General features: G+C 35.1%; 2 protein-coding genes and 1 long non-coding RNA gene across 18 annotated transcripts in view; 2 read left to right on the plus strand and 1 right to left on the minus strand.

Annotated features, from left to right (window-relative positions):
- The window catches only part of LOC114476805 (peripheral plasma membrane protein CASK), a 47,171-nt gene extending 43,794 nt beyond the window's left edge, over positions 1 to 3,377 (plus strand). For all 15 annotated transcript variants that reach the window (XM_028468745.1, XM_028468790.1, XM_028468738.1 and 12 more), the window contains 2 exons: positions 312 to 395; positions 2,520 to 3,377. In XM_028468745.1, coding sequence (XP_028324546.1) covers positions 312 to 395; positions 2,520 to 2,696 — 261 coding nt within the window. In that variant the 3' untranslated portion in view covers positions 2,697 to 3,377. The remainder of the gene's footprint in view (positions 1 to 311; positions 396 to 2,519) is intronic.
- A 3,686-nt stretch (positions 3,378 to 7,063) lies between these two features.
- Positions 7,064 to 13,463, plus strand: LOC114477065 (uncharacterized). 2 transcript variants are annotated; one of them, XR_003675664.1, is made up of 3 exons: positions 7,064 to 7,237; positions 10,365 to 10,533; positions 11,474 to 13,463. It is a non-coding gene; the product is annotated as an uncharacterized LOC114477065 (long non-coding RNA). The 2 variants fall into 2 exon arrangements; XR_003675665.1 differs by having other exon boundaries at positions 10,444 to 10,533.
- Positions 11,728 to 17,568, minus strand: LOC114476931 (high affinity choline transporter 1-like). The gene is made up of 7 exons (XM_028468949.1): positions 17,176 to 17,568; positions 15,345 to 15,614; positions 15,130 to 15,278; positions 14,652 to 14,795; positions 14,431 to 14,584; positions 13,608 to 13,822; positions 11,728 to 13,041 (listed from the first exon to the last, which is right to left on the minus strand). Exons 1-7 carry the CDS (start codon positions 17,357 to 17,359, stop codon positions 12,580 to 12,582), a joined length of 1,578 nt encoding a protein of 525 aa, XP_028324750.1. The 5' UTR covers positions 17,360 to 17,568; the 3' UTR covers positions 11,728 to 12,579.
- Positions 17,569 to 18,882: the final 1,314 nt, after the last annotated feature.

Below are 18,882 nucleotides of genomic sequence, written 5' to 3' on the forward strand. Positions count from 1 at the left end.
TTTTGTATTGCAAATAAATTGTCATTTTATTAGTTGATTTTCATTGAATTTTTCAGTCGTTGAGTGAGAAAAAAAATTCTGAATTGTTTTTTATTTACTATTTTTATTTTTCTATTGATATTACATTATTTTTACAGTTGATTTTCATTGATTTTTTTTTTAGTAATTTACAAAAGTGAATTGTTTTTTATTTACTAATATGTTTGTGTTGCAGTTACATTATTTTTACAGTTGATTTTCATTGATTTTATACTTTTATAATTCCGTTTTCTTTACTTTGGATTAAAGAAGTGTTTCAAACTCTCTTGCAGGCTTTAAAGATCCTCCGAACAGCTGAGTTTGCCCCCTACGTGGTCTTCATCGCAGCTCCCACCATCACCCCCAGCATGACCGAGGTACAGCCACGCGTCTGTATTATTAGACCGTGTTAGTCACTAACTGACTCACGCTGCTCTTTGTGTCTCTGACTAATGTTAAAGCGTGGAAACGTCGTCACTGCACTCAACTGGTTTTGCTTTAAGCATGTTTGTGTTTTCTTTGGCATGCCCGTTTTCATTCTGCACCCAAAGGTGCCAAAGTGGTGCAGGAAGCTCCCTGTAAGTACAGATGAACTGCAGATCAAAGCCAGATTGTAGAAGATTCCCGTGTGTGTGTGTGTGTGTGTGTAGCAGCTTTCCATCCTTGATTCGTTCCTGTTTCTTCTGATTTTGTGTAAACCCTTTAATCCCTTAGATAATCCCTTAATTTGGGCGGTGGTGGTGGTGGTGCTTCTCTCTCTCCTCTCGTCCATATCACGCTCACTTCTGCCTCATTTTATCTGATCAATGTTAACTTTAAATGGATCCTCCACTGTTTTTCCCAATGTGGCCTAAAACCTTTGAAATGACAACTTGTGTTGCTCTAAAAATCAGTCAAACTTAAACAATGAATCTACGAAACATCAGATCAATTTTGTTTAAGTTTGACTGATTTTTAGAGCAACACAAAGCAGCACAAGTTGTCATTTTGACTGAAAAAGCTGCTAAATGATCCTGTACGCTCATATAGAACTCCATGGACTAAAAGGGGCTGATCACATCACTGATGATGTCATTTCAACGTGGCGGCGCACAGGGTTTTGTTAGACATAGATCTTCTAATAAGGACGTTTCAAAGGTTTTAGGACACATTGGTAAAAACAGTGGAGGATCCCTTTAAGACGGGACATAAAAGTGTGAGGAAAATGTTACCAAACCTTTCATTTGGAGTTAGTCCTTCAGTAATTAGCAATAAATAAGCATATTATTAATTTCCAGATGTCTCAGGACACTAAAATTCACAAATTCAACAAAACTTGCAATTTTTCTTTGCATATCTTTACAATTTTTATGAGGAAGTTGTTCTTTTTTTCCCTTAAGAAAAAAATAATAATAAATTCTGTTGACTTGAGTTCAAACGTGGTTGTTTGTGGCCCCAGAACCAAACTAGTTTGACACCCCTGCTATAAGATTTTAGAGTGTTTCTCTGGAAATCAGTGCCCGTTCATTGATAGAGCATTTATAAGGTCAGGCACTGATGTTGGACGAGAAGTCCGTGCCCGTAATATCGGTTTTGGCTCGATAGGTGAATCAATCTGGCCCCTTGTGTAATTATTTAGATTAGAGGACACTTTACCTGCTAATCCTCATTTTTCCACTAGAGGGCGCAATTTTGAATGTGGAGAAACGAGAACAAAAGCAGCAAAGACTGGAAATGACCAGCAGATGGCAGCAAAACTCCATTTAAATAACAGTATGAAAAGTGAGTTCAAATTGTAAAAGGGAAAAAAAAACCAAAATGCATTTACAGAGAAAATACATGGAAGAATTTTGTTTCATGAAAAATGTCGCACAAATCAGAAAATATACCAAAGAAAAATGGCAACAAAAAAATGTAATTTAATAAAGTACAATACATTTAAATGTTATAAAATATAACAATAAAATAAGACACTGTGAAAAAATGCACCAAATAAATTATATATATATATATATATATATATTAAATAAAGTAAAATAAAAATCACGTAACATAAAATCTAACAAAAATAAAGTTGTACAATATACCAAAAAAAAAATATATATATATATATATGTATATATACACATATATAAAGTAGATCAATAAAGTTAAATGACATAAAATCAAACAATGAAATACTATAAAATAAAGTAACAAGAAATGTAACAAAGTAAAATACATTTTAATAGAGATAATAGACATAAAATAACATCTAACAAAATAAATTCTTAAAATACACCAAAATAAAATCACATGAAAAAAATTAAATATAATATGAAGAAAAATAAAACAAAATGACATAAAAATCTAACAAAATAAAAAACTATTTAAGTAAATCAGATATGAACAAAACCTGCTAGCTTATTATTATTCAATTATTAAATTAGTAACGGAAACACTGGATTGTTCTGAGGTTTGTAAACACTGAGAATCAGATGAGTCATCGTATTAACCTTTCCCCCCTCCCCCACCCTCCCCAGGACGACTCGCTGCAGCGGCTCCAGAAAGAGTCTGAGATGCTCCAGACCACCTACGCCCACTACTTCGACCAAACCATCATCAACAACGAGATCGACGACACCATCCGCCTGCTGGAGGAGGCCGTGGACCTGGTGTCCACCACCACCCAGTGGGTGCCCGTCTCCTGGGTCTACTGACACACCCACACCCGTCCAATCACCACTCCCAGCAGAACTGTGTCTGTACAGAAGAAGAAGAAAGTGGCAGAAGAAGATGGAGGCATTAGTGGTGGTGTACATATATACAGATATATAAATATATATATAAAAAGGACCAGGACAGGAAGTGGATATGGTTCTGTCCTTATAGCTGACGGGTGGGGGCAGGGTCGTACACATTTTCTACTTTTCTTTTCTAACCAATGGATGGATGCTAACCGCGGGCTAAAGGCTAAGTAGCGAGCATGACCGTAAGCGTTCTCATGGGGCTGCCTGGTACGGCTCCTTCGTCTCCACGCCGACCAGCGCCGCCCAAACTTCAGAAGCACAGAAGAAGAAGAAGAAACTGCTCAAGTGGCCACAACAAAACTCTGGAAAACAAACAAACAAAGCACAGAAAACTTGGCAGTTTCGGCTCCGCCCTCTTTTTTTTTATTCCCTCCACCATGACGAGGCGGCGGTGCCTTTCAGGTGGTTGAAGGAGCACACTCAGCGTTTCTCTACCCCCCCCCCCCGTCCCTCAACCGTTCCCGATCCTTGGGTCTTTGTTTACATCTCAGTTTGCACAAAATGGGACGACAACGACGATGATGATGATGATGATGATGAAGAAGAAAAAAAAAAAGACATTTTACTTCTGAACTGGGAAAAAAAAAAAAAGTGAAAGAAAAGGAGAGAAGCTCGGGGGGGGGGGGGGGGGGGGGGGTCGTTTGTAACAACATCTATGCACACCAGGGTTGGAGTCAATTACATTTATTCCTATTCAATTATAATTACAATGACCAGCATTTTTTTTTAAATTACAATTATTATTTTCCCCTGAAAGTCAATTACAATTACGTTCTCAATTCCAAAAAAATTCAGAATCAATTAGTTACTGAGCATTTAATAAATATTAAATAACTTGTCCTTCTTGTGTTAGCTTCCTGTTAGCATCTCTAATGATAACAGCTGTAAAATACACTATATATATATATATATATACTGTATATCTATAAAATAAACAAAAAATAAAATGCAATTATATTAAAAGGAAATTTTATCAAATATAATAAAGTAAAAGTAACAATAAATGTAACAAAATAAAATATAGAAAATCAAATACAATTATATTAAAATAATATATAATAAAGTAACATCAAATGTATCATAAAATAAACTTATAATTACATAATAATTGTAAGTAATTATCAATAACGCAATTACAATTATAATTGACCCCAACCCTGATGCACACCCCTGGTTTCACCACAAAGACCACTACCTTATTCAGCCATGTTTGTAACGGACCTGTGTGTGTGTGTGTGTGTGTGTGTGTGTGTGTGTGTGTGTGTGTGTGTAAGGGGCGGGGCTTGTTGATCTTAGATCCACAGTTTTTGGAGCTGTTAACTGTTGTCTTTAAAAAAAAAAACAAAAAAAATGAACTAAGAATACTATTATAAATATATAAGAGGAGAATTCCCGCAGGGAGAGAAAATAACAAACGTGTGTGTAAATGTTTCAATGGTGCGTTTGTCATATGAGCCAGTGTATAATATTAACCCTGAAAAGAAGCTCAGTGTGTGACCCTAACCTCTTTGTGCTTTACCAGAAGTGGCACCAAACTGGTGCCAGTGTAAGGGGGGGGGGCGGTGCCACTACGGAGTGAAGTATTTTTTTTAATTTTATTTCCAGTCCTGTGTAAATGACCTAAGCATCGGCTCTTCTGTATGAAATGTTGGCTTTTTTTTTTGTTATTTCGTTTTTAAAAATATATATATATTTCCTTTTACGTGTTTACACGGCCTCGGTGTGTCTCGTGTTTGTGTGTGGGCGGGGGATAAATTATGTTTTCTATACATTAACCAGAATAATGATAAGATTAAACCTATTTTTTCTCAATATTTAAGGCTGTGCTCACTAAATTAGATCAAATCTAAACTGATGAAACCATAATAACATGATTTACTTGTTAAAATACAATTATAGTCAGATAAAATGTAATAAAGTGACATAAAATGTAACAAAAAGTATATAGAAAACAGAATAAACAAAACAAATAAAATAGAATTAGAGTAAAGCAAAATGTAATGGAGTATAATAAAGTAAAATAAAATAAAGTGAGATAAAATGTAACGAAAAAATACACAAAATAAAGTAAAATGAAAATTGAAAAAATGTAATAAAGTAACAAAATAAATTAGAAATTTAAAAAACAGAATAAACAAAACAGAATTAGAGTAAAACAAAATTTAATTGAATATGATAAAGTAAGAAAAATAAAACACAAATTAAAATTAAATGTGATCAAATATGATGAAGTAAAAATAAACAGAAAATGTCACCGAAAAAATATAAAGTAAAGTAAAAAGAAATTTGATCATATATAATAAAGTAAAATAATACAAAGTTGCATACATTTTTTCAAAAATAAACTAAAAATGTAAGAAAATAAGAATGAAATTCAATTAAAGTATTGAATTAATGTAAAATCTAACAAAAACTAAATAGTAACCGACTGGTTAGTTTAATAATAACATAATTTATTTGTGTCACATTAACATAGATTGACTTTATCATTTTTGGTTATTTGAAAAATGTTTTAAACTGTTGAAACTGAAAAATTAAGCACAGCATGTTTAACAAATTAACTAATGGCTCTGTTCAAACAGGTTCGTTTTTACTATTTTATTTTATATTTGTGAGGTTTTCAAGAAGTCACGAGGTTTCATGTTTTAATATTATTTATTTTTATATTTTATTATTTATTTATGAGGTTTTTTAAATTATTATTTATATTTATCATAAGGTTTCAAAGTACGGAAGAACGGTGTTTTCCTCCGTCTCCCTCTTGTGGCTTCTTTTTGTAATTGCACCTCCTTCCCAAGGCGTGATAAGTGAGAAAAAGGGTGAAAAACAAGCTCATAAATAATTAATCTTCCAATAAAAATAAAACAGCAACACTTGAATAATCAAAGTCCATTAATAAAGATAAAACGTTGGATATTCTAAAAAAAAATCTGATACCTTTTAAAGGACGTAAAGAGCTGCATTAATGGCAATACTGCCCTCTCGTGGTTGAAAATTTTATTAACCAGTTTAAGAAAGAACGATCCATTTAATTACTGCATCAAGATTTTCTTTATTTTGTTCCAAAAGAACACTTTGATTATGGGTCATAACTGTTTTTTTTTATTTAAAAAAAAAAAAAAATATATATATATATATATATATATATAATTGTTAAAAAACTAAATAAATAAATTAACTAATGGCTCTGTTCAAACAGGTTTTTTTTTTTACTATTTTGTTTTATATTCGTGAGGTTTTCAAGAAGTCACTAGGTTTCATGTTTTAATATTATTTATTTTTATATTTTATTATTTATTTATGAGGTTTTTTAAATTATTATTTATATTTATCATAAGGTTTCAAAGTACGTAAGAACGGTGTTTTCCTCCGTCTCCCTCTTGTGGCTTCTTTTTGTAATTGCACCTCCTTCCCAAGGCGTGATAAGTGAGAAAAAGGGTGAAAAACAAGCTCATAAATAATTAATCTTCCAATAAAAATAAAACAGCAACACTTGAATAATCAAAGTCCATTAATAAAGATAAAACGTTGGATATTCTAAAAAAAAATCTGATACCTTTTAAAGGACGTAAAGAGCTGCATTAATGGCAATACTGCCCTCTCGTGGTTGAAAATTTAATTAACCAGTTTAAGAAAGAACGATCCATTTAATTACCGTATCAAGATTTTCTTTATTTTGTTCTAAAAGAACACTTTGATTGTGGGTCATAATTGTTTTTTTTAATTTAATATATAATTGTTAAAAAACTAAATAAATATTAAAAACTACTCGTTTTTTGAATGACTGGATTAGATCAATGTTATTTTTATAATTATCTCTGTGTAAAAACTTAATATTATGAATAAAGAGTTTTCACAACTTTTTTAATATTTTATTTCATATTTTTTTTGTATAATTGTTAATTATACATAATTATTATTGATAATAAATAATTATTGAAACTACTTATTTTGTAAATGAGTAAAACAGATCATAGATTACTTTTGTAATTACCTCTGCGTAAACACTTATTTTTATAAGTTTTTTCATAATTGTTTTTTGTATTTTTTTTAAAACCATTTTCGATACTTAAATAATTAATACTGATAAGTCATTATTTAAACGACTATTTCTTTTAAATGATTAAAATAAATCATCCAATATTATATTTATTTTTTATAATTATGTCTGTGTAATTACTTAACATTATGAATAAATAGTTATTTTATTTTTTGCATATTTACAATAAAGTTAATTTAAGAAATTTAAAAAAAAATGACCGTGACGTCATATTTCGGCGACCAGGCTAAGATGTAAACATGCCGTAAATCAACAAAAATTTCGGTTTTTAGGCTGCAGAACTTGAATTTATGCACTCGAACAGAGAAAATATGAAGTTTGTGACTTTTTTAGGTGTGAAACGTTGGTAAAAGCTGCATTTTCGAAGCTGATTTCGACACACGTGTTTCAGGTGAGTTTATGCGTATTAATAATAAAATTCATGATTGTCTTTGTTTAAGTAGACAGGTTTTTAAATAAGCCACTGGTTATAATGGTGGATGTTTACTATGTGAACATTCAAAACCATAGACCTCAATTACGAAATTACGTAGACGCGTCATTAACAGATACAGCTGATTAGGTTTGACGTAATCAGGCGGCGCCATCTTGGTTGGAAGCTTATTGTGCATTACCTGAACTATTAAAGTGCGACAAAAAAATCACTGATTTTTCTAAATATTAGCGTTAGTTGTCCGTTTCAAAACAAGTAGAACCAAGGAAACGTTGATGTGTATTCAGGTCTTTATTTAGATGATAGTTTGCATTGTAATATTATATTTGTGAGAACTAAAAGGCGATAATCGTATTTTTCGGAACAGTTTTGAACAAAACAATGTTTATTTTCTCACAAAATTAATTAATCAACAAGTTATTCATTTTTAATATTGTGTTTAACTTAGGTCTGCTCGATTCCAGAAAAAAATTATAATATTGATTATTTTAATCATAATTAAAATCTCGATTATTCAAAGTAAACAATTATTTGTCAACCAAAAAGTTGTTTTTCTAATACATAAATACATTCTTTAAACATAAATAAAACATTTGCACATTTATTATTTTAATGTAAATACATAAAATAAAAAAAAAGGTGCAAAGTATTAATTAAAATATTATTCAAGTATGTTCCCTTTTGTTTTTTGTTTTTCTTGTGTGTTCCAATGTTTATTCTTTGTAGATATCCTAAAAAGTGGAAGCTGGTTTTATTTGGCAAATAAAACAAATGTATGTAAAAAATAACATTTATGTATATTTTTTAATCGTTTTTCTCAATTTTTTTATTTTTTATTTTTATTTATTTATTCATTTATTTATCTTTTGTAATTGTTGAGTGTATTAATAGAAATCGTAATTGCACAGCCTTAGTTTAACTGATTTTTAATCAACATATTTATGTATGGTAAATAATAAAATACATGACATAGATAATGATTTTTAAAAAAATCAAATTAATCACATTATTATTGCTATTATTACAAATGTAAATGTATTGGGAAAACATTTATCAGTCATATGGGAAGTTACTACAGTATATGCCTGTTTTTCCAGACCAGGGTCAGTTTATTAGTAAAAAAAACATGCAATTTAACCAAAAATATGTCTCAGATGAGAGTAATTAGGTCTTTAATTTGTTTTTGAGTGGTAAAAAAAAAAGACATTTTTCACAAAATCCTACTTAGTGTTCTTTGTCGAAGCGATATATGACAGTTAAGCTGTTGTAAAAATAAATATCAAACATTTTCTAAATGCTAAAACATGTAGTGCAGTACCTGAAAGTAATTTTTTAAATCAACATTTGTCATCACAAGCATAGAAGTAGGAACATTTTTGTATCACAGAAAACACATTTGTTTAGTTAAAGAGTGATTATCAGTATACATGAGAAAATATGACATTCCACTTAATAATGAATGAATAAATAATTTCTTATTTTAGACGCACATCGTGCAAAACTCAGGAAATGTGACGAGACTAAAATCAAATAACCTATTATTTCAAAATGCATTGAAAAGGTGGTGAATGGGACTTCATATCTCATCATATTTGCACTAGTTTTAGAGTTATATGATAACATTATCTAACAAAAAAAAAAATCTGAAATTTTTCAGCTTTTATGCCTTACTATAGCCTTACCTCTGATTTTAGGTGTTTGTCACTTTTTTCTCATTTTTCATGCCTTAATGCATTTTTATCCCAGTTTAAGTGTGCTTATCATATTTGCACTAGTTTTAGAGTTATATGATAACATTATCTAACAAAAAAAAAAAATCTGAAATTTTTCAGCTTTTATGCCTTACTATAGCCTTACCTCTGATTTTAGGTGTTTGTCACTTTTTTCTCATTTTTCATGCCTCAATGCATTTTTATCCCAGTTTAAGTGTGCTCATCATATTTGCACTAGTTTTAGAGTTATATGATAACATTATCTCAGAAAAAAAAAATCTGAAATTTTTCAGCTTTTATGCCTTGCTATAGCCTTACCTCTGATTTTAGGTGTTTGTCACTTTTTTCTCATTTTTCATGCCTTAATGCATTTTTATCCCAGTTTAAGTGTGCTTATCATATTTGCACTAGTTTTAGAGTTATATGATAACATTATCTAACAAAAAAAAAAAATCTGAAATTTTTCAGCTTTTATGCCTTACTATAGCCTTACCTCTGATTTTAGGTGTTTGTCACTTTTTTCTCATTTTTCATGCCTCAATGCATTTTTATCCCAGTTTAAGTGTGCTCATCATATTTGCACTAGTTTTAGAGTTATATGATAACATTATCTCAGAAAAAAAAAATCCAAAAATTTTCTAGTTTCATGCCTTGCTATAGCCTTACCTCTGATTTTAGGTGTTTGTCACTTTTTTCTCATTTTTCATGCCTTAATGCATTTTTATCCCAGTTTAAGTGTGCTCATCATATTTGCACTAGTTTTAGAGTTATATGATAACATTATCTCAAAAAAAAAAATCTGAAATTTTTCAGCTTTTATGCCTTGCTATATAGCCTTACCTCTGATTTTAGGTGTTTGTCACTTTTTTCTCATTTTTCATGCCTTAATGCATTTTTATCCCAGTTTAAGTGTGCTCATCATATTTGCACTAGTTTTAGAGTTATATGATAACATTATCTCAAAAAAAAAAAATCTGAAATTTTTCAGCTTTTATGCCTTGCTATATAGCCTTACCTCTGATTTTAGGTGTTTGTCACTTTTTTCTCATTTTTCATGCCATAATGCATTTTTATCCCAGTTTAAGTGTGCTCATCATATTTGCACTAGTTTTAGAGTTATATGATAACATTATCTAACAAAAAAAAAAATCTTAAATTTTTCAGCTTTTATGCCTAACTATAGCCTTACCTCTGATTTTAGGTGTTTGTCACTTTTTTCTCATTTTTCATGCCTTAATGCATTTTTATCCCAGTTTAAGTGTGCTTATCATATTTGCACTAGTTTTAGAGTTATATGATAACATTATCTCAGAAAAAAAAAATCTTAAATTTTTCAGCTTTTATGCCTTACTATAGCCTTACCTCTGATTTAGTGTTTATCAGAGCTGACGGAGCTTCATGTCCAACCATCATGGGAACAGAACCGACCCTCTCCCCCTTTTACATCAACAGAGGATCCACACATTCAGGTTCCTGTGAGTCCAGATCTCTGATGACTTCTCATGGTCAGACAACATCACAGCTATTGTAAAGAGTCCTCAGGTAGAACAATCTGGAAACTACTCTCACATGTAAACCCAACACTTCTGTGCAATAAGTTTTATCTTCTTCATAATATGAAATATTCATCTTTTTTATTCCAATTTTTTAACTTGCACTTTTTTCCCACTAACTAATGTTTGTGTTTTTTTTTTAACATGTTATGCACTGTAAACAGGAGCAGCTTTGTCGTTTGTTCTGGAAATGTTTTCATAAAAGTGAGAAAGTGTAAAAGAGTGAAGGATCCACTAAGGAGAGCAAACAGATCCAGTCTGATCTCCAACACATGCACTGACAGGGGGCGGGGCTCCTCGTCTCATGAATATTCTCGGGGTGAAACTTTTTTTTTTTTTTGGCATCTTTCTGCTAAATTGGTGAGCAGTAAAAGTTCCAAAACAGTTTTTGGTGTGAACAAATAGCACAGATGGTTAATACACTGTCTGATGTGTGAGAGATGCTGGGTTCAAAGCCAGAGTGAGGTGATGAATCAAATGAGTGGCCAACAGGGGGTGGGTGGAAAGAGGGAGTGAGGGAAGAGGGAGAAGGGAGAGAGTGGGGAGGCAGGAAAAAGAAGGAAAAGTAATTTTAAAATAAGTGTCTGTAAGACTCTAAAAACATTCAACCTTCCTCCCTCAGGTTTGAACCCCAGACCTCAGCAGGGGAGCCCATGTTTTACTGAGTTTGCTAACTCCTCACACAATTAAAATTGTCGGAACTCATATATATCATATAGATCAAGCCCCGCCCTTATGACGTCACGCCCCGCCCTCTAGCGTCATGACACGCCCACTCGAAGCCCCACCCCTTTAGACCACGCCCCATGCACGTCATAGCGCCGCCCATTTTCCAGTGACCACGCCCATTTTTAAAGTGACCACGCCCGATTTTCTAAACCACGCCCGATTTTCTAAACCACACCCCCTTTTTTTTTTTTTTTTTTCAGCCACTCTCACCAGCTTCCAGAAGAAGAAAAAACCCTGAATAACCTGAAAATGTGTATGTGGACTGGGGCCAATGATCGACCTTCGATGATGATGGTTGATCTTTTGTTTCTAACACATTCAACATTAGAGAGCAATATTTCTCTCTGAAGAGTTTTTTTTTTTTTAAAAAAACACAAAAAACACAGTTTTAAAGTTTTTTATTTTGTAAGGAAAGAGTTTTAAAAACAGACTTTACAGAAAATAAGAAGCTGGAAACATGAACAGAAGCTTTAATGATGACGTGTCCTGAAGTTTGTCTGAAACCGACCTGGAATAATAACACAATCACATTTAATCACATGTTGGAGAAAACATTTCAAATGCCAATAAACTAAGGTAAGGCTTTATAAAGTATGGCATAATAACATTTTTTAAAAATTAAAACGCCTTAAAATGTGGATACAGCTATAGTAAGGCATAAAAACGGGGGGAAAAAAATTCAAACACCTTGTAACGGAGGTAAGGTATAAAATTTGAAAAGCTTTTGAATTTTTTTTCTGAGATGAGGCATGAAAAATGACAGAAGAGTAAAATGCCCCAAAATTGGAGGCCATTTTCAATTATCTCAATTTAAATGAGAAGTGGAAACTGACCAGTGCAAAATAATAGATTATATGGGTATACTGGGAACTTGTGTAATGAGAAAGGTTGTGCACTGTTTATAGTGCAAAAAGGGGCGATCATATGCACGTTTTTTATATAATTAATTAATCGCAATTAGGGCAATAAAGTCCCAGGACTAACTTCAAGACATCCAAATAATCAACTTTTATTAAAGCTGCTGGAAACGATAATTTCCAGACATGTAGTTAGGCCTCATAGATCAATAAATTAAGGATCAATTGCTGGAAAAAAAAAAAATGTAAAAGTTCGAAAGTGTGTTCTCATCTCCACTGTAAACACTGTTCATTGACGTTGTCTGAAAGGTTTCACACATTGGATTGTGGGATGTGGAGTCCTGTAGACAGATGCAGAGAAGCATTTTCACTATTTAGCACCTGACTCTTAACCATTGTTCACATACAACTTCTCGAGCCACCTCCCATAAAAAAAAAACAATAATAATTTAACAGTTGATCACCAGCATGGGAGCTGAAACTTCTTTGTCACCCGCTTCACTTCCTACTGGTGCCGCTACACTTCGCTGCTTCACTGTGAAAACGTGGTCAAGCAGGTACTGGGCCAAAGAGGAAACCGTCAGGATGGACAGTAAACCGACCACCATACACACCGTCTTTACAGGCACCATGCCTGGAAAAGTCAAAACCGCAGGAAGGCCGAAGAGCGGCTCACCGCACAGCAACCTCATCACTACTGCCACCACGTATCCCGCCACGGCGCCGTACGCGTTAGAAACCCGTGTGAAGAGGACACACAGCATCTGAGGCAGGATGATGGTAAAGGACAGATCCGAACCGACTATCCAGAACACGAGGATTCCTCCTTCAAAGTGAGTCATAGATGTCCCAACGAGTCCAAAGATGATGATGGACAGACGGATCACCCACTGCAGCTCCTGGTCCGAGGCCTGGGCATAAGGAATGTTAGAAAACACAGAGTAAGGCAATGTTACCATCATCATTCACACTTTAAACACTTGTAAAAGAAATATTGGCAACACTTTACCTAAAGTTATATACATAAGGCTGATATTACGCCGTCATTACGTGTTGTTCACTAAATTAATACACCTTTGGCGCTATGTTGGTATTGTGGGGTTAGGGTTACTGGGCTGGTCCAGTCTGTTACGTTATACTTTCTCTTTTGACGAGTTAGTGGAGGCATACATGGTAACAGGTGGTGAATATGGTCCAAAATTGGCAAAACGTGTCAAGAAAAGAGTGTAAAGTGACTACAATGGGTCGTAATGGCGAAAGCTGTTTACAAATGTTCCATGTTTTAGTGGCTGGCAATAGTGCCTGGACTCTTTCAACAAACCCAATTCTTAAGAACCCCAAATTCTGTATTTTAGAGAATTTTTTTTTCTTCTTAATTTGAAGTCATGACTGATTAAAGTCTTCTAAGTTATCTTGGCTCCGACAATATTGTTTCAGCATCAAAACTCTTAGATTCAGGATCAGGAGTGGTTCTCACCTTACTCCTGATAGCTTGATAGATGTTGTGTGTGAAGACGGTGGATGCAGACAGAAGGAACGAGTCAGCGGATGACATCACAGCTGCCGCCAAGGCCCCGACCCCGAGCGCCGAGATGAAAGTCGGAGTGAAATGCTGCAGGACGATGGGCATAATCATGGCTCCTTCTCCACGCTCATAGGGCGAGGGCGCTCCATAGGAGGTGGAGTTCCAGTCTGAAACCAGAACAAGCTTCAATGCTTTAACAGTTCAATCCCCATCATTCATATTCCTTCATTAACTGTTAATGGTTTACTTCTGTTCCCTCCTGAACAATGGTTCACTACTGATTAGTGGTTCACAATCAGGGATGGACTGGCCATCTGGCATACCGGACATTGTCCCGGTGGTCCAGTCTGCTACGTTTGTTTTTTTTTTTTTGATGAGCAAGTACAGGCAGACATGGTAAAAGTGACTAAAATGGGCCAAAAGCAGTCAAAAGTGGGCAAATAAAGACGAACCAGGTGGTATGTAATGGCAAAATGTGGCAAACGACAGTGAAAAAAGGCAAAAATGTGGGGGGAAAAAAAAAAAAAGGAAACAAGTAGTATTTATTGGGCAAAATGCAGCTTATTTGGATGGAAAGTGTCCAAAATAATTAAAGAAAGGACAAGTTTCAGTGTCAAAAATAACTTGCAAAAATGGACAAAAAATAAGAAGAAATTATATTTATTGGCAAAAGGTAGCTAAAGTCATAAAAAGTGTCAGAAAAGGGACAAAGAAAGATTTAAAGACTTGTTCCCTAACTGCGTATTACTTCCAGTCAAATACAGTTCAAGCGTACCAGTTGAAGCTGCGACAGCTGCCACCAGTACTGGTGGGATGCCTGCGACCAGGACGCCCCCTGCGGCCATGAAGCAGATACCTCTAGCGGTGGACGTGGAGCTGGAGGACAACGTCCTCTGATGGAAGTCCTGGGTGGCCATGTTCCCCACAGTCTGGAAACCAAACCCCATCCTGTCACACTTTGTGTGTTTGAAGGTTCAGAGCAAAGTGTGACCTCACCATGATGAGGAAGATATCAATCCATCTCCCGACGTCGTCCTGCTGCAGCCGGCCCAGCCACGGCTCCTGGAAGGTGTGGGTCAACGCTGTTTTACTGATGTCAACGTAGCTTCCAGAGAGCAGAACGAAGGGGACGCATAACCACTGTAGAGACACACAAAATAGAGTTAAATATATAGATCATCTTAGTTTAACACTAATGCAAAAATGATTAGTAACATAATTCAGCATTTTGACGACAAAAACTTGCGTCGACGCATCGTTTAATGTTGTACAAATCAGGCCCGTGACCCCGCATTTGTTTTAAACTGTCAAGATAATCAAGACAAATTTCTGTATGACAAAAAAAAATTAATTCTGATGTTGAGCAGCTTGAACGCTACAAGTAGAAAAGGACTGAAGTCCAGATAATCTCCAAAAACTCACAAAATGCATCAAAAATGAAAGAAAAGGATGACAAAGCATCCAAAACACTGACCAGGCTGAACATCACCAGGCTGATCTGGATGACGTCAGTGTAGGCGACGGACCGGAGTCCTCCCAGCATGGTGTACACAATGGCCACGGCCGCCGACATCCACACGCACACAGCAAAGGACAGACCCAGGATTACACTCATAGTAGCTCCTGAAGAAAAGGGAGAACATCCAGGGAGTGTGTGTTGTTACTTTGTGTGTGTGTGTGTGTGTGTACCTAAGGCAAGCAGAAGTCCAGGTACGTAGATCACTTCCACCACAACAGGAATAACCGCGAGCACTGCGGTGAGCTTTTTGCCGTACGCTCTCTGAAACGGATCCATCATGCTGACGAACTTCTGCTCTCTCATGGGTTTGGCGAAGAACAATCCTCCGATGGTGAAGGAGATGGCGGTTTGCACAGGAATCAGAGCCCACACCAGACCTTTAGAAGGGTCGTACACCGACTCCGCTACCCCCAGGATGAAGCCGCCTCCAACACAGGTCGCTGTTTGAAAGATTCAGAGGTGTCATCTGATAACTTCTAGGCAGTTGCTATCCGTACAGTTGCCGTATCAATATACCGACATTCTGTCCATACACAGCGCCCCCATTCGGCAACTTTAGGAAACATGATAGGTCAATCATTGGCCAGTTTAGGTCACGTGACTAAGACTAAACCTTACCCTAACCCTAAAAATTGTTGCGATGTTGGTTTATAACCTAAGACGCTACATACGTGTACTTCGGTAACCGTACCAATAGCACCGGGGGTTGTCCGTACAGCAACCGTACAAATCGACACTTTCTAACTTCTATGACCAAAAAAGCAACACGAGTGGAACAAAACATCAAGTATTCTGTAGATCAACTGCCTTCACACGCATTGTGGAACATAACAAGGTCACATTGATATAGGTCTATGGGTCAGGTCTTGTTTCCGTGCAGTTCTGCATTCACTTTGATTGACAGTCTCAAAAACAGGAAGTTGAAGCCTATTGGCTGGGTGCACTCGGCCATCGTTTCCATTTGTATAGGGGTCTATTAGACGAAGGAGGGACTTATATACATTAATGTATATGAATGACCACCGGCAGTAGACCATAGTAAAAGACTAGTTATGTATTTTTTCACATTTCAAAAGAATCAGACATAAACATAGATTTCTCAGAAACTCTGGATATCAGCTTTAAGCTGTCATTAAGTGTTGTTTGCCAAATTCTGACACCTTTGGAGCTATGTTGGCATTTGTGGGGTTAGGTGGAAGGATCTAGTGGGATTAGGTAGGGCACTTAATGACAGCCTTCATAACACCTTATTCATGCTAATGACAGGTGTTCATGTCCTAATAATGACAGCGTTAGCCTCCAGTACTGTAGGTGGTGCTATTCACCTATTCAAGTTGGTTGCAACATGCCAATTGTTACCTTATTTCACATTTCTTCTACACTGTAGAAGACACGCAAGATTATATCTGTATTTGCTACACGCGCTAGACATTACGGCACCTGTTTTATTGCCAATTATTATTATTACTGTCCATGCTACATAGCTATATAACCTCAGGAGGTACGTCTGCATTATCGTGAGGTTTAGTAGCACCACTTTACGCAAGATAAGGTATTTGTCTCTTTACCCACCAGTTAACGTAAAAAAAATTGTGCGTAAAGACTTGATGTCATCTCAAAACCTTCATGTGTGGGTATATTTCATGTCATATTGAAATTGCTGCTAATAAGATCTTAATAATAATAATGATATTTACATTTCAGTAAACAAATTTCGTAATTTCCGTCGATCATTTAAAATAGGCGGCCATAATAGTCAACGATGGAAGTGGTCAACTGGAAGTTAATGTTTACTAAAAAGACTGGTAGAGTGGTGATGGAGTGTAGGAATAAAAGCTGGAAAACCCAATAGACATAAGACACTACCACCAATACTCTTTTACTCTGGGTTTTTGAATGTTAAAAATTTCCGGGATTTGTTTTAAAGATCCAATAATTGTGGTAAAATAAACCGATTATTGTTGTTTTGTTGGTCAGTGGGTGAGGTGTTAGTATAATCACCTGTCATGGTGAACGCCCCCACCAGCAGGCTAACGCCACGGTTCCCCAGGAACGCCGTCTCCACTGTGTTCCCCTCAGAGCTGTTCTCCATCTTCTTAGACTTCAGTGACGCCCAAACACCGATTCCCAGAACCAGAAGGTAGAAAAGGATCATGGCGACGAGGCCGGGGACGTTCAGGGCCATCGTGGATCAGGTCTTTGGAGACGTCCACGGATGGAGTTACAACCACTGAGAGCCAATGAAGATGTTGGGTTTGAGGACACGGCTCCAGAGATGAGACGTCCCATAGACTCACTGAAGTCTGTGTAATGTGCACTTCAGCCAGTCATAATAATCTGACTCACACCAAGTGCCGGAATTAAAGATTATACATTAACCTGTTCTGTGTGTTGAAATTACTGGATTACAAGTAATCATGTTACTGTAATTGAGTTCCTTTTATGGGCACTTGTTCTTTTTTCAGTACATTTTGAAATCAAGAATTTTACTTGTACTTAAGTACGGTGTTTTAAAAGAAGTAAGGTAATTAATGACATTTCTACACTCAACCGTTAATGAGTAAATGATTATCTTTTGTTCTAAAATGATCATAGGACATTGTGAAACTACAAAAAAAATGAAATGACCAGAGCCGACCAATCAAATTAAACGTAATGCACGGCACCAAAACAGCATCGAATGGAGATTATTTTCATAAATATATCTATACTCAAAGCTAGATAATTATTTTAATTGTATTTTCAATTGAATTGATTTCTGTGACTTTATTTTAAAAAGAATTGTACATTTTGACAATTTGTGGAAAATAAATTAAGTACCACTTGTGCAAGATTTGGTCTCTTCCTTTTTAAGTTTATACATGAGATGTTTACTGTATGTAAGGGAACCGTGGCAAGATTTATTACCAAAAATAAACGTGTAAGGGTGAAAGTACATTTTAACTCTGAGTACTTCCGGAGACCTTTCTGTGTAGGGTTTACATGTTCTCCCTCCCTGTGCTTGCCTGGGCACCCACAATCCAAACACATGTATGGAGAAAATTAAATATGACAGAATCCTTCCACCCACCAATAGGCAAATGTAGGTTAAAAGGAAACTAAAGGTAAGGTATTTATTGGGCTAAAGGTAGCTAATGTGGATGAAAAGTGGCAAAAAATGGTTTAAAAAAGGGCAAAAATGGGATGAAAGTGTCAGAAAGAACTTGCAAAAATGGGGGAAAAGTAGGGAAAAAAGGGGTATTTATTGGCAAAAGGAAGCTAGAATTTGAAAAAAAGGGTCGTAAATGTTGAAAAGGGTTAAAATTGGGACAAAGGAAGTTAAATAGCTAAAAAGGGCCAAAATTTTGTCCCAATCCACCCCTGGATGGAAGTACTATCGTATTTTAATTTCTTTAAAAGCTTTTTGGTGTTTGACATCCAGAATATTTACATTTTTTTTTAAAGCCTTTTTTTTCTTTAAAGAAACAAGCAAATGAATAAATTACTTTCCAAATACTGAAATGTACATCAGGAAAACATGCCACAGCTTCCCCTCACAGGAGTATAAATAGAGGCTGTTTGTATCTACACTAGCTCTGTATACATGGCTTACACTGTTGATTTAACAGTCGTACATTATCTTTTATTATACAATGTTCAGCCGGCAATAAAGGTTGTGTTTTATTGCATTTCCAGACATTGTGACAGTAGTTCCTGTACTTCCACGCA

The sequence above is a fragment of the Gouania willdenowi genome, chromosome 2 (assembly GCF_900634775.1).
Source record: "Gouania willdenowi chromosome 2, fGouWil2.1, whole genome shotgun sequence".
NCBI classification, from domain to species: Eukaryota; Metazoa; Chordata; class Actinopteri; order Blenniiformes; family Gobiesocidae; genus Gouania; species Gouania willdenowi.

Excerpts from the sequence above, each read along its gene's own strand:
- LOC114476931 (XM_028468949.1), bottom strand. The coding sequence starts at position 17,359 with ATGGCCCTGAACGTCCCCGGCCTCGTCGCCATGATCCTTTTCTACCTT. Across the intron at positions 14,585-14,651 it reads TTGATATCTTCCTCATCATG|ACTGTGGGGAACATGGCCAC; the intron begins GTGAGGTCACAC and ends TTTGGTTTCCAG. Across the intron at positions 13,823-14,430 it reads AGCTGTCGCAGCTTCAACTG|ACTGGAACTCCACCTCCTAT; the intron begins GTACGCTTGAAC and ends TTCTGGTTTCAG.